This window comes from Diadema antillarum, unplaced genomic scaffold (assembly GCF_040938485.1).
Source record: "Diadema antillarum isolate AM-2024a unplaced genomic scaffold, OU_Dant_1.0 seq00001884_RagTag, whole genome shotgun sequence".
NCBI lineage: Eukaryota > Metazoa > Echinodermata > Echinoidea > Diadematoida > Diadematidae > Diadema > Diadema antillarum.
The window spans coordinates 148,020-166,571 of record NW_027272552.1 but is presented as its reverse complement, the minus strand read 5'-3'; the positions used below and the strand labels follow the sequence as shown (position 1 = coordinate 166,571).

Sequence of the window (18,552 nt, the reverse complement as noted above, 5' to 3'; positions counted from 1 at the left end):
AAATGTATCATTTCGATTTTGATACAATTTTGTCTGTTTTGCTGTCTATTTATATGGTTTTTATATATTCTGAACATTTTAATGCTATTTCAAACCATCTTAGGTTTTTACGGAGACATTTTTTTTTTCAGAATGCACCATGTAATTTCTCTAAAAAGTGAAAAAAATTAAATTAAAAATGTTTATGAAAACCATGCAGAAATTAACATCTTTCCCATATAATCAATATTTGGAGAAAATAAGAGGTCAGTATTGTATTTGGTTCAGGAGTTATAATGTCTCAAACTTGAAATCCCATTTTACATAATATGCATTTACACGCATCTGTTCCCAAAGACGTCACAGAGGGTCAAATCCAAGATCGTGCTTACTTTTCGAGTTCCACTCTCTCTATAAACAAGACCATACATAATATTAAGCATACTAAGCAATGTTCCGTAATTACACCTCAATAGATTTGTTGCAAAAACCTCGAAAGTACAGATGCGGTCCAATAGGGCCGCCATTTTTATTGAAGTTAACATTTCAAACATAAAATTTGATAGAGACATTGGATTGCAACACATTTGATGTCATATGAAGGAGAGTAAAACTTCCTAAAAGTTGATACCACTTTAGCTGTGTATTGTGATAAATGGGGGGGGGGGGAATCCATATTTTTATATTGTTTTGAAAAAAGGAAGAAATGTGAAAATGCATGATTTAGTATTTATCAAAGAAGAACTGAAGAATAATTTTGAAACCTGCGATTGAGATTGAGATTTACTGAGATTGAGACATAATTCATATTTCTGGAATTACAGGCAATATCATACATTATTGACAAATTAACGTCTAAAACTTGAAAAAAATTACATTTATGCATTATAAATTTTGCATACAATGTGTTTACATGGTCACATGTAATACTGTAACGGTCTAGTGACTTGCAAGTACCTGCAAACTAACTTTTCATGCCAATAGGTGACGCTGATCGCTATAACTTTAGCATTTCATCATAGTAGATTGTTCTGAGGCAGATAAAATTGAACAGAAAGTATTTTCCAAAAAGAGATAGGAGCTTGGAATTTGGCACAAATTTTGCCAATGTGTAATATTTAGCAATAAAAATAGTATCCACACAAAATTCAAGATGGCGGTAATTAATCGAGGTTGTCGTTCAAGGCATTATTTACCATTAGTGCACGTAAAACAAAAACCCAGCTTTACTTAATTCCTCAAACTAGTTCTAAACTGTGAGTTAGGGATAGAACAAACTGAAATCAGTATAATTAATGCTAAATATTGTTAGATATACTAAATAGATCTGATAAGAATGTTTTTTATATACTAAATTGTCAACAGTTATGGCTATGGTTTCTTGAAAAGCAATGGTGATATCTCCGTATGTTTTAGGCTTTATTATAATTTGTTTACATGGTATAATGTTTTGTAATACAACTAACCTGCACATATAAATCGAATGTGATATCTCTCCCAATGGTAGAATACCTTTAGTGTGTTGCGTCAAAGTTAAATCTCAACTTATAACTTATAATTTGATATATTTTTTAATCTTCTTATATTGCTGTCTATTACATGTTCCTATACATCCGAACGATATTGTGCTAGTGTCAACCATATTGAAGGTCTTTTTTTTTTGGGGGGGGGGGGGTGGAGCTCATTCCAGTGTTAGGGTAAGGCCCAATCTTTGATAAAAAAGAAATGCTTCTGTATCAAAGATATGCTTTTTTACTTGTATGTTACTCTGCTGTTGTAGAAACGCCTGAATGATGATGGTATATGTGTAATAATGTCTGATCCGTAGATGTCCTTGAAAGCCCTTCTGATCCGAACCCCCCCCCCCCAAAAAAAAAAAAAAAAAAAAATCCGACATGGCGGCAATTTCTCAACTTTGTTGTGCGAAATGTGTTGTGCGAAATTACTTTTCAGTATATTGTTCGAATAAAATTGTCCAAATTGATTAATCGTGCTGTATATTCACATTTACAAATAAGCACGCTGAAACTGTATTTTCTGTTACCAGATTTTTCTTACATTGTTTTTAGGCTGATTTCATGTGGGTTATAGTGTCACAATTGACCTGAGCTTATGCCATTGATATGCTTTCCCATATTAGATATCAGGATCACTCGAGAGTGAAAATGTTCATTTTCATTCATTTTAGAGTGACCTCGGGGATCACTCGAAGAGTGACAAGTGATCCCTAAGGCAGGGCTCGACACTAACGGTGGTCCGGTGGCCCGGGGCCACCAAAAACGCACGGATATTTGCCTTTGGGCCACCAAAAATAAAAGTTAGTGTGGAGCCCTGCCTATTAAGGTCACTCCAATTTCACTCTAAATTCACCGTTTTCTTGTTATTCACTCCTCACATCAAAAGCAAAAACTTCCACTCGATTTGGGTTTTTTTTTTCTTTTTCGGAGAGTAGAATATCACTGGTTCTAAAAATGTGTCCATAAAAACCTAAGACGGTTTAAGATAGCACAACAGACAAAATTGTATCAAAAACGAAATAATACATTTACTTTGGCGCAAATTTATACACTATGTCAGCTTTGATGGCCTGCAATCTTGAATTTTTTGAGTGATTGATCCAGATTTTGTTTCTATAGCAAGGTTGTTTCAAGCTTCTACCTCTATTTGAAAGATATTTTTGCTTCATCTCATCTGCTTCAGAACAATCTACTTTGAAATAATAGCAATCAGCGTCACCTGAGCTACCACTTGGTATGAAAAGTTAGTTTGCAGGCACAAACCCTTGTTTGTCAAAGAAAATGTCTGCGTTTGCCAAGACTACTACACGCACCACTGGCACTGCTACAAGCGCCAGTGTCAGTGGTGCGTGTAGTAGTCTTGGCGCGCGCAGGCTCTTTTTACGACCAACAAGGTATTGTCACAACTAAAGTGGCCATTTTTACATAGTGAGTTTTCAAGTTTGAGACATTATAACTCCTGAACCAAAAACGGTACTGACCCCTAATTTTCTCCAAATATTAATTATATGTCAAACGAAATTCTTGAAACGTTTCAAGATAATCCTTCAGTCTTTCTCTGATTTATGCTGAATCAAGCATTTTCATGATTTTCCTTTTTTCAGAAAAATATCAAAAAATGAGTGTTTTTTCCTTAAAATCTCAATCCACTTATCACAATAACCCATAAAAATGGTATCAACTTGTAGAAAATTTTATTTTCTTTCATATGACATCACATTTGTTGATATCTGATCTTTCAATCAAATTCTATCTTTGAAATAACAAATTCAGTAAATATGGCGGCCATCTTGGACGCCATCTTGGATTTGGAGGCTTTCGCAACAAATTTTTTGAGGTAGACCAGTGGAATGTTGTTTGTTACAATAAAAACTTGAAAATAATCATGGTCTACTTAGTTTGTAGAGAGAGTGCAACTCGACCTCTGTTTTTAGCTTTTGGCCCCCCGGTTAGTAACTACTCATAGATAATTCACTTTATAAACTTTTTTGGTTGTGGTTGAGTTTATTCAATCTTTTTTAACTCTGGCCTATTCTATGCGTTCAGTGCGAATCGCTTGTCCCTTTTTTAAGATTGCTAAACTGCTTGCTTTCCATATTAAAGAATAGTAAGATTTTATGACAGCGAGTGAACAGAGCTTCCTTGTACTAAGGACTTCATGAAATCGATGTTTTAAAGGCAGAAAACTTTAATTTTGTGCATTAACAAGATTTTCACCAAACTGGCTGAAAGTAGAAAAAACGACAGGAACACACTGCAATCATTCAATACAAAAGAAATGTATTGGATCTAAGCCAGTCTCAGTCAGGCAACGTACAGCAGCAGCACTAACATCCATAAACGGCCGATTACTTCCAAGGTGCTAACAAATCATGATTATTGGTGTGCGTTCATGTAAATTATGTTGTTTAATTCTGTGCGTGCCACGCTAGTGTACCAACTCTCCATGTGTGTGAAAATTGTGCACAGCCTTGGCACAAGTGATGACAGTGCCCACTACACCGCTCAAACTAAGGAAACCAGTGAAAGCAGCAATATAAGTGGAACACCATCAGGGAAAAAGCTTGAGGAATCGCGAACAACAGAATCAGAAGTAAAATGTCGGTGCTGTCACATTTTTGCCAACTAATAAGATTTTATCAGATTCAGTAAGATTTTTTACATTAAAATTAGCAAAATCAGATTTTCTATCAGAGAAATATGATTTAAAAAAAATATCTAGATATACCTTTCATCTGTATTTTGTGAAGATTTGACTGAAAGTTAAGATTTTTAACTTCAGTTTGCATATAAAATAAGATTTTAGCAATCCACGAGTAAAGATATTTCATCTTGAAATGTTGGCAGGTATACTGCTGTCATCGCTTGGTAAGAAGAATTAAATGTCCGATTTTCCTCGAACTAATATTGCCGCTTTCACTCAATTCACATTTTCATAATTTGGGTTTGCTTTTCCTTTTGATAGTGCGTCTCCATAGAAGGTACATTACGTAATTGTGGGTCCAGCCCGTATCCAAGACCAGTACACATCCCAAAGATTTCACAGCTACAGACCAAAGTAACGCAGGTTGATACAAATCCGCAAGTATGGAATTATTTCACCATTTATAAAGTACAATTTCTGTCCATGTTCAGTCTGCGCGTGAAGAGCGAAATGAATCAGCCAGAGTGTTCGATATTTCAAAATCGGTCACAATGAAGTTTTGACACTTCAGTGTTTCACCTAGGGTATTTCTTGCTGACCAAAATGTAATTGAATTGATCAAATTACACGAGACATTGCTTCATAATGGTGGTTGTGATGGGAAAGGCGGCTAAAGCTGTAAACATGTAGACATTCATTTTTTTTTTTCAAATACATAATATATTTCTTATACACAAAATTGTCTGTCGTGCCAATCTTTCAAGTCAAATGTTGTACCGTCATGACATGGTAACCTTTACTTTTATTTCTGAATGTGATGTTTGGATGAGATTTTTACAATTTTGTTAATTTCAGTTTTACTTATTTTCAACCAAAGATCATGGAAACGGATTCGGCTTTAAACAATGTACACGTTGAACTTTCTTCATTTAAAAGCTTTATTTGAATTGTGCACTACACTGGGATGTCATTCTCCCAAATTATTCCACGACACTCTTTCGTGTAATTGTCGAGTACTTCATTTACAAGTTTTGCGTCTTATTTTTTTTTTCTGAAGCGTCTCCAAAGGATTTCACATTAGGCAGTATTAGGGAGCTTTAGATTTTCGCGACGCTGACATTCAGATGAAATAAAAGAAGAAGAAAGAAAAGAAATGTCTGCGCATGCGCGAAATCGCTAATATCAAAACCGATCACGCGTCGATTAGTTCTGGGCAATTTTGGCGTCCGCTCAAATTCACGAGTGGCGTGATGAATCTGATGGAGTGATCATAAGGGGGCGCCATTTAACTTTCTATGGGTTGTACACGCGCGTCTTCGCGTTTGCAACACGACGCGGGGAGAGGAAAACGGCCAACGCAATCGTCGTCTATGTTTACGTCCGCGTCACATATCTAAAGCTCCCTATTAGTATTAACGAAGTTGAACAAACTACAACTTCATAAAAGTACGAAACATAAGAAAGAAATTTATAATACATTTTCCAATTGTTTGAAAAATGACACCAATACATATTATATTCATACTGGAATCACTGTTTTGTCTTTTGTGTTTTGTTTATTATTCACTTCAGGTACATCACGCACAGTCAAGCAGTTAATATAATTATCTTTGAAGAGTGAGTGATGTAGTACAGCTGTACATGAAATACGAGGAAGAGAGAGAGAGAGGGAGAGAGAGGAAGGGGGGGGGGGATAGTTTCAGAGGAAAATAAGCATGGCCTCATACATGTATTGACAAAACCCATACAGCGAACATCCAATGCCAGCTATTACAAATACACCATACTAAGTACATAATGTAGGTGCCCTTGGTGTCTACACACTTGGATTTGGGTACCAAATTCGCAACTCTGGGACACTTTTTTCTTTTTGTGTTCCATCCTACATAGGTGCTACAAGCAAACGTTGCTGGAAGTTTGGTAACAATTTTAGGTAATCACGCATTATCGTAGTACAATGTAACGTCATCACATTATTTTGGTCTACGTCGAGCATATAACAAATCGTACAACTATAGGAGTAGAAAAATCACGCCCATACTCGACAAAAGAATATTAGGTCTATGTGAATATGCCGGACTGAGACTTCGGGTCTGTGACGCACACAAACCTTATATATTCTCTCTCGGTTATTCCCAAAGTTTCCCTTTAATAGAAACTGCACCTTTTTTTGGTTGGACTGAAGTTATCACTTGCATGAGTTGCAAGAGAACTACATGAAAACAATTAATTCGGGTGTAATTAATGAATAATACACATGTAGCTGTTACTTTTTTTTAACCGGTATACTTTTTCAGTTAATTGCAGAACTAAATTGTACCATACTTGTGGATCTTCCAAAAGTTACATACAGTGAAAGACTATTAATAGCCTGACATTTGATGGCCGAGTCTGTCGAGTTAATGCTTGTACCAAAGCAAGCATTAGCAAGTGAATTTCATATCATTACAATGCAAGGTTATAACCGTTTTTGAAGTAAATCTACAGGGACCTATCCAACAAGGTGCAGTAGAAACTGCTCAATTCTAGTTCCTACACAGGCTGTGCTGAGAAAAAAATCAGGAAAATCATTCATGCAAAAAACTGAAAAAACAACACCATGTATACAAGTTACATGCGACAAAATATTATTCTGCAACTGTTTTGTATAACAGTGTATCACAGTGATGGAAAAATATCATTTCAAACAATTCTTTTAGCATTCAATTAAAACTTGTTATACATGTGCTGGTGTAGTAGCGCTCAATACAGTAAATCTGCGTTATTGAATTTTCACTGCACTGAGGAACAGCGTTGTGAGGACCCCAAAACGGCAACTGTCATTAAATATAGTGTATCAGGAGGGACAAAGCCAAATAAATAATTGGGTCCAGCAAAATTTCCTCATTTCAATAAAGAGCCTTTGTCTTCACAGAAATTGTCCTATAAAACTTTCTTTTTTTTTTTCACCACACAATTCACAGGAATACATATTACCCATGCATGTGGAGAAACTTAAAATTGTCAGGTGATATAGTAGTTAAAAAAAATAACAAGCGAACAAAAAACAGACATCTTTCTAATACAGCTTCAGTTAATTCCTACGACACGTAGACATACATGTGTACCTACGTACATGAGAAAACACAGAAGATATTATACAGCAAAGAAAAGAAAGGGAAGAAGCCAAAAAAGCTGAAAGGAGCAAAAATAAACTTGTACGTGCACTCGATAATCTGCAAATTAAATTAATACAAGTATATACATGTCACTTTTTTCACTTCAAAATAGTAATTACAAACCTGTGTTCACAAAGTTAAATATAAACACTGAACACGGTAATACCTTGGCACACTCACTGCCAACTAAACCAACAAAATATACATTACAAAGAGAAATGCACAAATAAAGCACAAAATAGTCATGCCTTTTATGTATTAAAGATGTTGTCATCTATGCAATTAAACACAGCATGCGGTTTGAGGTTACAGTCAAACTCGGATACCTCGAATTCGTCGGGACTGAAGAAAATGGTTCGACGTACGCGAATTTCGAGGTACGCGTACGTCGAATTTTCTTCGACTTATCCGATGTTTATCGATGTTCAACGTTTATCGATGTTCAACATGGTGTCTGTTATAGTGAATACTGATTGTTTGCATGCTTGTCAATTTGAATTGAATCAACTTTTATATGAATGAATTGAGTGAAAATCGGAAATGAAATCAAAATTTCAGAAATAAAGATTTTGGTGGCCCGATCGCGCCACCAAAAAAAAAAAAAAAAAAAGTCGGATGTTTGCCTTTACTTTTCAAAATGAACAGCGGTAACAATCGGCTACGTAAGATGCTAAAATAAATGTCAGAGTTTTGCGTTTAATTGTGGAAATGAATGACGGTAATATTCAACTCGGTATGATACTAAAATAAATGTCGGATGTTTGCTCATACTTTTGGAAATGAATAATGATAAGACTCAGCTCCGTATGGTGCTAAAACTAATGTTAGATATTTGATTTTGCGTTCGGAAATGAATAAGGATAACATTCGGCTCCGGAAGACGCTGAAATAAATGTCGAATTTTTGCTATGACGTTCGGAAATGAAAAGCAACATTCAACTCCGTACGATGGTTAAATAAATATCGGATGTTTCCTTATACTTTTGAAAGTAAATAGCAATAGCATTCGGCTCCGGAAGATGCTAAAATAGATGTCAGATGATCGTTTTTTATGTTCGGAAGAAAATAGCAGTAATATTCTGCTCCATCATGTCCATATGATGCTAAAATAACTGTCTGATGTTTGCTTTTAAATTTCGAAATGAATAACAGTAACATTCAGCTGCGTTTAATGGTAAAATCAATGTTTGATGTTTGCTTTGACGTTCGGAAAAGAGTAACAATAATATTCAACTCCTGACAATGATGAAATAAATGCTGGATGTTTGCTTTTATGTTCGAAAGTAAATTGCAATAACATTTAGCTCCGGAAGATACTAAAATAAATGTCGAATGTTTGCTTAGATGTTCTGAAGTGAATAACAATAATATTCAACTCCGTATACGCTGATGAAATAAATGCCGGATGTGTGCTTTTACGTTCGAAAGTAAATGTCAATAGCATTCAGCTCCGGAAGATGCTAAAATACATGTCGAATGATTGCTTTTACGTTTGGCATGTTTGGAAGTGAACAACAGTAACATTCTGCCCCATACGATGATAAAAAAAAATATTGGATATTTGCTACGGTACATTTCAAAATAAATATCAGTAACATTCAGCTATACGTTTCATAGTCCAAAATGTCTGATGTCTGCCTTGACGTTCAAAAATGAAAAACAGTAACATTCGGCTCCGTGCGATGATAAAATAATTGTCAGATGATTCATTTCACTTTCGGAAGTGGACAGCAGTAACATTGGGCTCCGTTCGATAATGAAATAAATGTCGGATGTTTGAAATGAATAACGGTAATATTCTGCTCCGTACGATGCAAAAATAAATAACAGATTGTTGCTTTAAATTTTGGAAATGATTAATGGTATTAATCCGCTCAGTTAGATGCTAAAACAAATAGCGGATGTTTGCTTTCACGTTTGAAAATGGATTAGGATAGTATTCAGCTCCGTAAGATTCTAAAATGAATGTCGGTTGTTTGCTTTTACATTTAAAAATGTATAACGGTAACTTTTGGCTTTTTACAATGCTAAAACAAATGTCGGATGCTAACAAATGTCAGCAAATGCTCCCATTTTCTCATTTCAAACGTAAGTTTTGACCTCCTCAATATATGGGCATCAACTTTTATAATAATATCTACGCCTATTTGTCAAATCTTTAAAAACAGAGTAAGATGATTGAATTTTCTATTCATTTTGTTTTAGACATGGACATCTGTATCACTTCAATAATGCTTAATATTAATTTGTCTATGTTTAGTAGGACCGATTTAGTTTTTCTAATGTTTTTCCAGATTTTTTTTTTTTTGTCACCAGATTTTACTTTCGACCACCAGAAAATAAAAATCAATGATATTGGTGGCCCGATAAAACTTAGTGCGGAGCCCTGTGTATTCTATTCTTCATTCTGATCGGCCTATACTTCCAGATTTTCATAATCGCATTGCTGGAAAAAAAAAAGTTTCAGTGCTTGCGTTCTCGGGGAAGTAAACTTCGTGAAAGGCAAAAAAAAAAAAAATAGTTTAAAAAAAAAGGCACTACGAGGTAGATTGATGTTTTGACAGTGTACAGAGCGTGATTAATGGCAGAGATTATAACTGTCAACGTAAGCAGGTGCGCCCCGACGGTTGAGAAATCTACGCGCACGGTATGACTGTCTCGATCAAAAATCAAAACACAGTGGTTAAAGAAAAGCAAATGATAGGGCAGCGCGTAGTGCTATCGTAAAGCACTCCATTGGCACGGGTGCTATGTGCATACCATACGTGTGTTGGTAGGTGTTGGGGATTTTCCTTGTCAGCTGTGTATCGGGTATTTCTTCTTGGGCGCGCGATTGTTCTGGTCTCAGAATATGTACAATCGAGTGTGAAAACATGTGACATGTCTTCGCTGTCCACGCGCGCTTAATCGGAGATGCTGAGTGATGTTTACAATTTTGATTCGAGCAACATGCTGGAAAAAACAATAAGTTAATTAAGATCGGGACATTAGATTTCTCTTCGAGGTAACCGAATTTCGAGTTATCTTTTTCGAGCTACGCGAATTTTAATACACGGAAACTCCATAGGAACAATCGGGACTTTCATTTTGCCCCCGAGGTAAGTGATATTCGGCTTATCCGACGTCGAGGTATCCGAGTTTGACTGTATTTGATAGAACACACTTTCTTTATTAAAGACGTTGGTATCTATGAAACAAAAGCGTGCGGATGGAGGCTATTTGGTAGAACGGATAGCTGCTATCCGCACAGAGCTTCCTATCAAAAAGACCTTGACATGAATTTCCTGCAATGATCCATTTTCACAAGAACAGTGTAACAATAGCTTCTGACATGTTCCTTGGTATACTAAAAGTATGTGTCACCATACATGTACCAATGCATGTTCATGACTTCTTAACAAGTTTTCCAGAAATATTCTGACAAATGCATGTTAGTTGACTCCTGAACAAGTTTTCCAGAAATATTCTGATGAAGAACAAATTGGAAGTATCTTGTGTAGTAGGTGCCTACAATACCATGTGATTGGAATTGAACAAATTGTCCAACCAGAAAGTTGGAATGCTGAAAAAAAAAAAACAATAACTACAAAGTGACTTTTTATCTGATTTTAAAAAGTGAACTCAATTTGTGTGCATGTGTGTCTTTGTTTTGTATTTAATTACAGCAAAGTCATGATGTCTGTAAATTTTTGTACAAAAACATTTTAGTAGTAGATCTGTCAGTGATCTGCTGCTTGTAGATAGACCATTCTTTGTTTGCTTTGGTTAGGGCCATTTATTTTTGTGATACCTCTTTTAAAAGATTTTCGCTGAAAGTACTCAATTTACAGTGTCTCCCAGTAACGTAGCTAGTTTCACAGATTCAAGCTTGTAAAGATGAACCATGTCTTCCTTTGATATACAAGTATCTCTAGATTTTGGTGATTAAGTCAAACGTTGGACGCAAACAAAGGTCAAAGGTCACCTGGCAAATCATTAATTTTCTCCAGTATTTACAGAGTTTTACATTTCATCAATGGGGATAATTTGAAGGATGTGTCTGTGGGTATCACACCAAAGCCAGTGTCATTCTTCTTAGCATTACAAATATTGTTCCATCAATAAATGCATTATAACAGAAATTTATACGCCGAGTTTGCTTTTGTATCTTTGCCAATATTATCAAGAAATATCATGAGACATTGTCCATTAACTATACATTGATATTGCTACCAGATCATAAATTCTTCTTCTAAAGTACAGCTACACTACAGACCATACCACCATGGTCAATTTCATTCTTGTGTGACTACTTTACAAATCCTTAATAAAAAAGGAAACACCCGACCATCCTCCCTGAAAGTGACTAGATTGTAACAGACAAGGCATCACCAAACCACACTTTTAAGAATGTCAGGTGCTTTTTTCTCTGATCACATTTCATCCGTTAGCTTTCATTCGACGCTACAATCAGAGTGATGCATCCTGTCGAGTACCGAAGTAAAAGCTGCAGTGAACATCTAATTGTTAGAGGACAGGTATGTGTAGATAAATCAAGCAGTTGAATAATATGTACAAGTTCACAAGACCTGCAGTTTAGATTTCTTATGCATAGAAACGGCACAAATCATTCACTGCATAATTGGCTACATAGGGGTGCAGTGCACGCTCACTACCATAGAGGGAGAAAAAAAAGACTCTGCAATTTACAAATCTATTTACAGTTGGAATCTTGCTGGTCTAGTATGCTGGAAAATACAGAGAGAAAAAAGGGCTCTGCACAATCAAACACTGCACACTCGCTTAACAACTTACAAAGAGATCTCTTGCAAAAGGTTCTGTGTAAATGTACATTTATACCACATGTCACTGAGCATTTCATAATTGTTGTTAAAGTCATCTTCCTCTGATTAGCTGGCTCCTTGTGAGCAAAGTGATCTTTGGAGTAGAACAGATTTGCTCACAACAATGACTGTAGGATTGTAGTGTATTTCAGAGTATTTACAGTGCAAGCCATTTCCTCATTTCACCTACAACAGTGGAAAAAAATTGTTTTTACCCTAATGCACATACAAACGCACACATGCAAACATACATTGCTATCATTGTTTATTTGCTGTACACATACCCGACTACAACTTTTCACAAAAATGTACCCAATTTTTGTGTAGGAGAAATTATGAAAAAAAAAACTCTCCAACCTCCACACATTTTACAACATTTAAGTCTAAATCTCTGACTGTTTGAAAATGACAAAACATGATTCACACAACCCTGCTTGGCTGGAATCAAGGACAGATGCCTGGAGGAATGCTTATTCCTTTCTTTTTTGCCTCACAAACACAGTCTCTTATTTAATTTACATTCACTTATACATGTACATGTATATCACATAAGAGTCTGTACTCTTGTGTGTTCTGACACTTGGCTCTGTGTTGCTAATTTGACAGAAGAACCACATCAAATGTCCCTGCTTTATGAAGGGAAGCAAAAACAAAAGTCTTCAATTCCACGACATCCAAATCCTCTGTCATCAAAAAAAGAAGAGAGTCAATTAGTTACAAAGTTACAAGTATCACAGCAAGTGCCACAGTATTCTTACTCCTAAACATTCTACAAGTTGGGCAACCGTCTGCCAAAACATTGTCTGACTTTTTCTGCAAGCTTCTGAATTCTTCCACTCATGAATGATGTAAATGACAGCCACGATGGTAATCCACTCCTGACTAGATATCACACTCGTGCACATGAAGTTTGTTCACATTTCAAAGATGGCCGCTCCACTATGCTCAGTCAACACTTTTAGAAGACCCTTTGCAATGTTTTGCCAATCAGGGGGATACTGGCAATAATTTGAAGTGCGACTTGAGATCGCTTTGCATGCAATTTTTCCTGGGCATCCATCCATGGATGCATTAGAAGCTGAGCAGAACTTGAGGATGAGGGAAAAGCCAAGCCTGTCTTCATGTTGAGGGAGATGCTATGCTGGCTTAGATGATAATATGGAATGACAGTGCTGGAATGTTCTAGAGAAATGTTCTAGAAATGTTCTAGAATGTTCTAGAGGAATGTTTTAGAGAAATATGGGGAGGAGCTCAGCCTCGCTTGATGATGAGAGAGGAGCTAAGGTGGTAGGCTATGATGTCCTAATAGAGGATATAAGCAGGAGCTACACATCCATTGACGATGAGGGAGGAGCTTAGTCAACGTAGATGATTGGGGAGGAGCTAGGGTGTCCTCAGAGCAGAGAGGATGTGGGAGGAGCCAAGCCTCCCATGATGATGGGGGAGGAGCTTAGTCAACATAGATGATAGCGTGAGATTAGCTGGGATGTCCTATGAGAGGATGTGGGAGGAGCTACGCCTCCAGTGCTGATGAGGGACAATCTTAGTCAATGTAGATGAAAGGGGAGGAGATAGGATGTCCCAAAAAATGATGTGGGAGGAGCTAAGCCTCCTATGATGATGAGGGAGGACCTTTAGTCAGTGTAGATGATAGGGGAGGAGCTAGGATGTCCCTGAAGAGGACGGGGAGGAGCTAAGCTTCTCCTAAGGATGGGGGAGGAGCTAAGTCAACACAGAGGATGAAAAAGGGGCTATGATGTCCTAAGATAGAGGTGAGCCACCTTAGTGTGATGAGGGAAAGGTTGCGATGTCACCAGATAATGAAAAAGGAGCTGGGTTGTCTTAGAGGACGAGGGAGCGAGGTTTGTGTTGTCGGAGCACCATTCGCTGCGCCTGGTTGCTCATGAACTTCTGGTCGCTGGTCAGTCCGCACGCTATCTTCCACCACTCGCTGTCCTGTGTACCCTGCAGTCAAAGTGATTGGAAATAGAATTAGAGAGTGGTGCTGCATTAATTATATGATGTATAGCAGCATGACTGGCAACATCCAAGGGTCAAAATGTGGGAGGTTCCAATAAGCGATCAATGGGATACTGTATACGCTATAATTTTCGCGTACATAAATTTTCGCGAATTGCCGATGTCACACATTTTCACGAGTGGTTAAATTCGCGATTGGGGGACCAGAGAAAATATGAAGTGGCAAAGAAAGTGTGAATTTTCAACTTACTAGCATATAAGAATGATACTAGTTATACACTCCATGAAAAAGACTTGCCAAACTCTGCGAACTAGTAAGTTAGAATTCAACATTTTTGAAGTGGTTAAGTCCATCGCGCTAGATTTCTGACGAGTGGTCCCCTTGCGATAATGGATTGGCTCTCTACGGTATTCGTAAGTAGACGTGGACGTGCGTAAACAAGCTTAGCCAGTATGGTCTGTTCGGTAAGCCGTGACATGGTATTCTAGTACTGAAATGTTCGTATCATCAAGGCAAGGGATTCATTTTGGAAGGTAATATTTTCGCGTGTTGTTAATTTCGCGAATAGCTCCCGACTCGCGAAATTCGCGAAAATAAAACCCCCGCGAAATATATAGCGTATACAGTACATGTGTATGTGTGCTCCATGTAATTGTATTGCAATAGGTGAAAATGATTCCCACACCAGGTAGGTTTCTAACATTTTTGTTTTGTTTTGTTTTGTTGTCTGCAGCTCATGATGGGGTAAGAGCTGGAAATCAGACCTAAGAATGAATATTATATATTTCAAAGTTCCATATGTTTCTTAGGAAAGTGTGATGTCAGGAACAATCACATATGCAAACTAAACGAGGTTACTACATGTACTGAATGTTATCCAGGTGAGAAAACTATTACGGTTCCCAATTTTCTACTAGGTTTCAATTGTGTGTGTGTGTGTGTGTGTCATTTTTTTTTCTACAGTGTATCTACGAAGAAATAAGATATTCCCTTCAAATTGGATTATTGTAGACATGTAGAATCACACTTCTGATTCATTCTAGGGGAAAAGATGAACCACATGTTTTCAGTGTTTTATGTACAAAGTGGAGAATCCTGCGATGATGACATTATGGTACTATCAAATTTGCATGTCTGGCCTTCCTACCAGGCGAATACCTGTTGCAACTTATTTTAAATCTCATGATTATCTTACTTCGAATCTGACTGAAATGATAAAGAATGATAAATTGCACAAGTTGAGAGTAATACTCTGTTCAGTTGAGTCAACTTCGACATGATGTAAAATTGCACTTCTTATTGGAAACTGCACACGAGAAGAAGAAATGTATGCATGAACAGAGTAAGACTTAACCCTAAAAAGACTGGGGGGGCCTTATAGGCCCCCCCCCCTCGACATTTCGCGCGATTACTCAGCAACACGCAATGCTCTCGCCGCGATGCTCTATGACTTTTTTCTTTTGAGTTTCCCGCACATTTTGACACCAAATTTGTGATGCCCGGGGGTACGGTTTTGAAGTTACATAACTTTTTGTACATGCACGTGAGACCGAAAATGGCTCAAAAATGTGATTTTGTGTACAAAGTCAATACAAATTGAGTTTTATCACATGGTTCATATAAATATGCTTATTTTTACTCTCAATGGCTAAAATCAATTTGTTTTAGTAGTATTTTGCTTCAAAAAGGGTCTGCCACAAATTTTACTGAAAAAAACAACAAAAACAAAAGGTCGAAAAAACAAAGAAATACATAAGAAATTCATAAAACAATAAAATAAATAAGAAATTAATTTTGATACCGAATTTTTTTTCAAGTACATTTGCTAAGAATGATACAAAGAATATCTAGACCAAAAATGAGCACTTTTGGAGCTTTATTTACTGATTTAGATAAAAAAGTCTGATTTCTCGCATAAATTAGCATAATTAATCAAAATAAAATGAAAGAAGACTATTTTGGAAAATTTAAATATACAATCTTGTAGATTACATCGCACACTACCATTGTGCAAATTTCCGCGGCGGTTGCGCGATCCACGGCCGATATCTTAAGGGGGGGCCCTTTAGGCCCCCCCCCCCCCCCCCCCCCCCCAGTCTTTCGAGCTACCAAAAAAGCCCAGTCTTTTTAGGGTTAAGAAATCTTTGTCTGCCGCATGGAAACTCAAGGAAAGAAAATGAAAAGCAAACAGGATTCCATCCAGATCAAATCCCTTGCTCATTCTTCATACATACTGTATATGCTGTCATTTTGGGGAGGGTTTAATGTTTGTGAATTTCGCAAATCACTGTTGGACCGCAAATTCAACAACACGCGAAAATGTCGCCATGCACTGAGATAATAGTGTACTTGTGATAGCTTCAGTGTAAATTTGCGAAAGTGTCTGTCACCTCCGCATTTGCAGAAATATCTGTACCCGAAAATAACAGCTTATACAGTATCATATGTGACCCTGCACCTCAAAACAAACAAAAAGTCGCCAGACATGAATTTTTAGTTAAGACCATATTCTGAAAGAGCAGACTTTAAGCTTTAAGATCATGTATAACTCAAATCAAATGGACTCTCCTAACCTATCTAAATATTGGAAAGAAAGCACAAACTCAGGAAAAGTGTGAACTGAGAAAAGAGGCTCTGAAGTACAGTGTCTATTCAAGCGCTTAATCTTTACCAGACCGTGCTGGCTGTGCGATGAATGGGACAAAAAACAGGAAGTAAACCACCAGAGAAACAACAATGAAGGGATTATCTGATTGAACTGAAATTAAGCATGCCTCATTAACACATTCTGTCCATAGTTAATGCCAACTTTCAAAGCAGTAGCACTATCTTTTCAAAAGTTATTAGAGTTGAAAGTGAAGAGTGTGGACAAGGCTTTTCAGAAATGAAAAAGGGATTCTAAAGACACACCTAATCACACTATTCTTCCAAAAATGTTCTAGATGAACTGCTAAAAGACACACTTTCCTGCCCGTGTTATGATACCAAATTTTAGCATAATGTAAAAGAAGACCCGCTCTTTCAGAAAATATGAAAAAGTCAAGTTCTGCTAGGTTGACCCCTTTCACTTATTTTCAGTCGTCACGTGAAATCAGTGTGTGCGACTTTATGTTCGTTTTGAGGTGCACGGTCACATATGATACATTTTTGGTCAGTTTCCCTTTGTTTACATTTAAAATATATCTTCCTGAAAACAAAGTGAATTGCAAAAGAGACAAAATAAATGCTTGCTTTTAACAAAATTGAATAACCAGTGTTTAGGTCATTACCCTAGTGATGCTTGGTGCTGGCTTGCTCGGTGCCTGACCCTTTGGCCTGATGTTGCGCTGGAGACCCTTAGTGGTAGGCTTGGGGGACGGTGTGTTCGGGACGTTGAAGGCGTCGTTAAGGGACTTGATTCCTCCGAAGAGGTTGCCGATAGTGGTGGTTTGCGCCCTGGTGCCCGTAGGGGGTGACATCATCAAACTGGAGGCGAGGACGCTCTCCTGATTGGAGAAAACGGGGAAGAATGAAAGAGGTGAAGAGAACAATAATTTCCAGTAAAACCAATGTAGTATCCATCCTAGAAAGAATTCCTTAAAGGGAAACTTACCCCAAATTTGGAAATTGAGTAAATGCAGCAATCCTAGTAGAACATATCAGTAAAATGTTGAGAAAAATTGACCCATCCGTTCAAAAGTTATGAGTTTTTGAACTTTGGTAAAGAGACTGCTGGATCAGAAGACTACTACATCACATACATTATCTACTACGATACAAAATAAAAAAAGCAAAACAAATTCCAGAAAATATCATTTTACAATGAAAAGTACAAATTCCCTGGACTTGTTACTGACATATATCAAGGGTAAGTTTAGTGCTCTTTCATTATGCTAAAATAGTGAAAAAAATGTTGAATTTTTGTTATATTTCCACTATGTGGTAGTGCATATTATGTCCTGTCATGTTCCATATTAGGCATGTGATGCAGTGTCTCATCACTAAAACCAAGCAGGTGTACAGAGCTAACTTTCATTCTAAAAAATAAAAGGGGGAACCCCCCCCCCCCTCGAAATGAAACAAATCTTTTGATCTGATTCTTCAGCCTTTTTCCTTTTTAAAATGATTGTGTTTTTTCTTTAAAGAAATACAAATTGTTTTGGTCAATGCCAAGCACTATGTTATTATCTCTGTAAGTATGATTATTATACGTGTCAGAATGTCTTGCCTTTGGATGTTGCCTAATTTTACACATTCAATTCAGGAACCTACAAGTCACCGATATTAAAGATTTATGCACACTGAGCATACTGCATAAGCTGTTATTTTCGCGAGGGCTTAATTTTCACCAATTTCACGAATCTCAGTTGGATCGCGAATTAAACAACAAGTGAAAATGCTTCCATGCGCTAGGGTAGTAGTGCATTTACGTTAGCATCGGCGTCGTTTGGGAAAACAATATCTCGCGAAA

The 18,552-nt window shown here is 37.0% G+C and overlaps 1 protein-coding gene across 1 annotated transcript in view; it reads right to left on the bottom strand.

The window, feature by feature from the left end:
• Positions 1 to 13,845: 13,845 nt before the first annotated feature.
• LOC139712977 (myb-related protein A-like) overlaps positions 13,846 to 18,552 on the bottom strand; it is a 28,506-nt gene continuing 23,799 nt past the window's right edge. Inside the window, exons 16-17 of the mRNA XM_071624757.1 lie at positions 17,372 to 17,587; positions 13,846 to 14,086 (exon numbers count right to left, since the gene is read on the bottom strand). Of these exons, the coding sequence (XP_071480858.1) occupies positions 13,964 to 14,086; positions 17,372 to 17,587 (339 nt within the window). The 3' untranslated portion in view covers positions 13,846 to 13,963. The remainder of the gene's footprint in view (positions 14,087 to 17,371; positions 17,588 to 18,552) is intronic.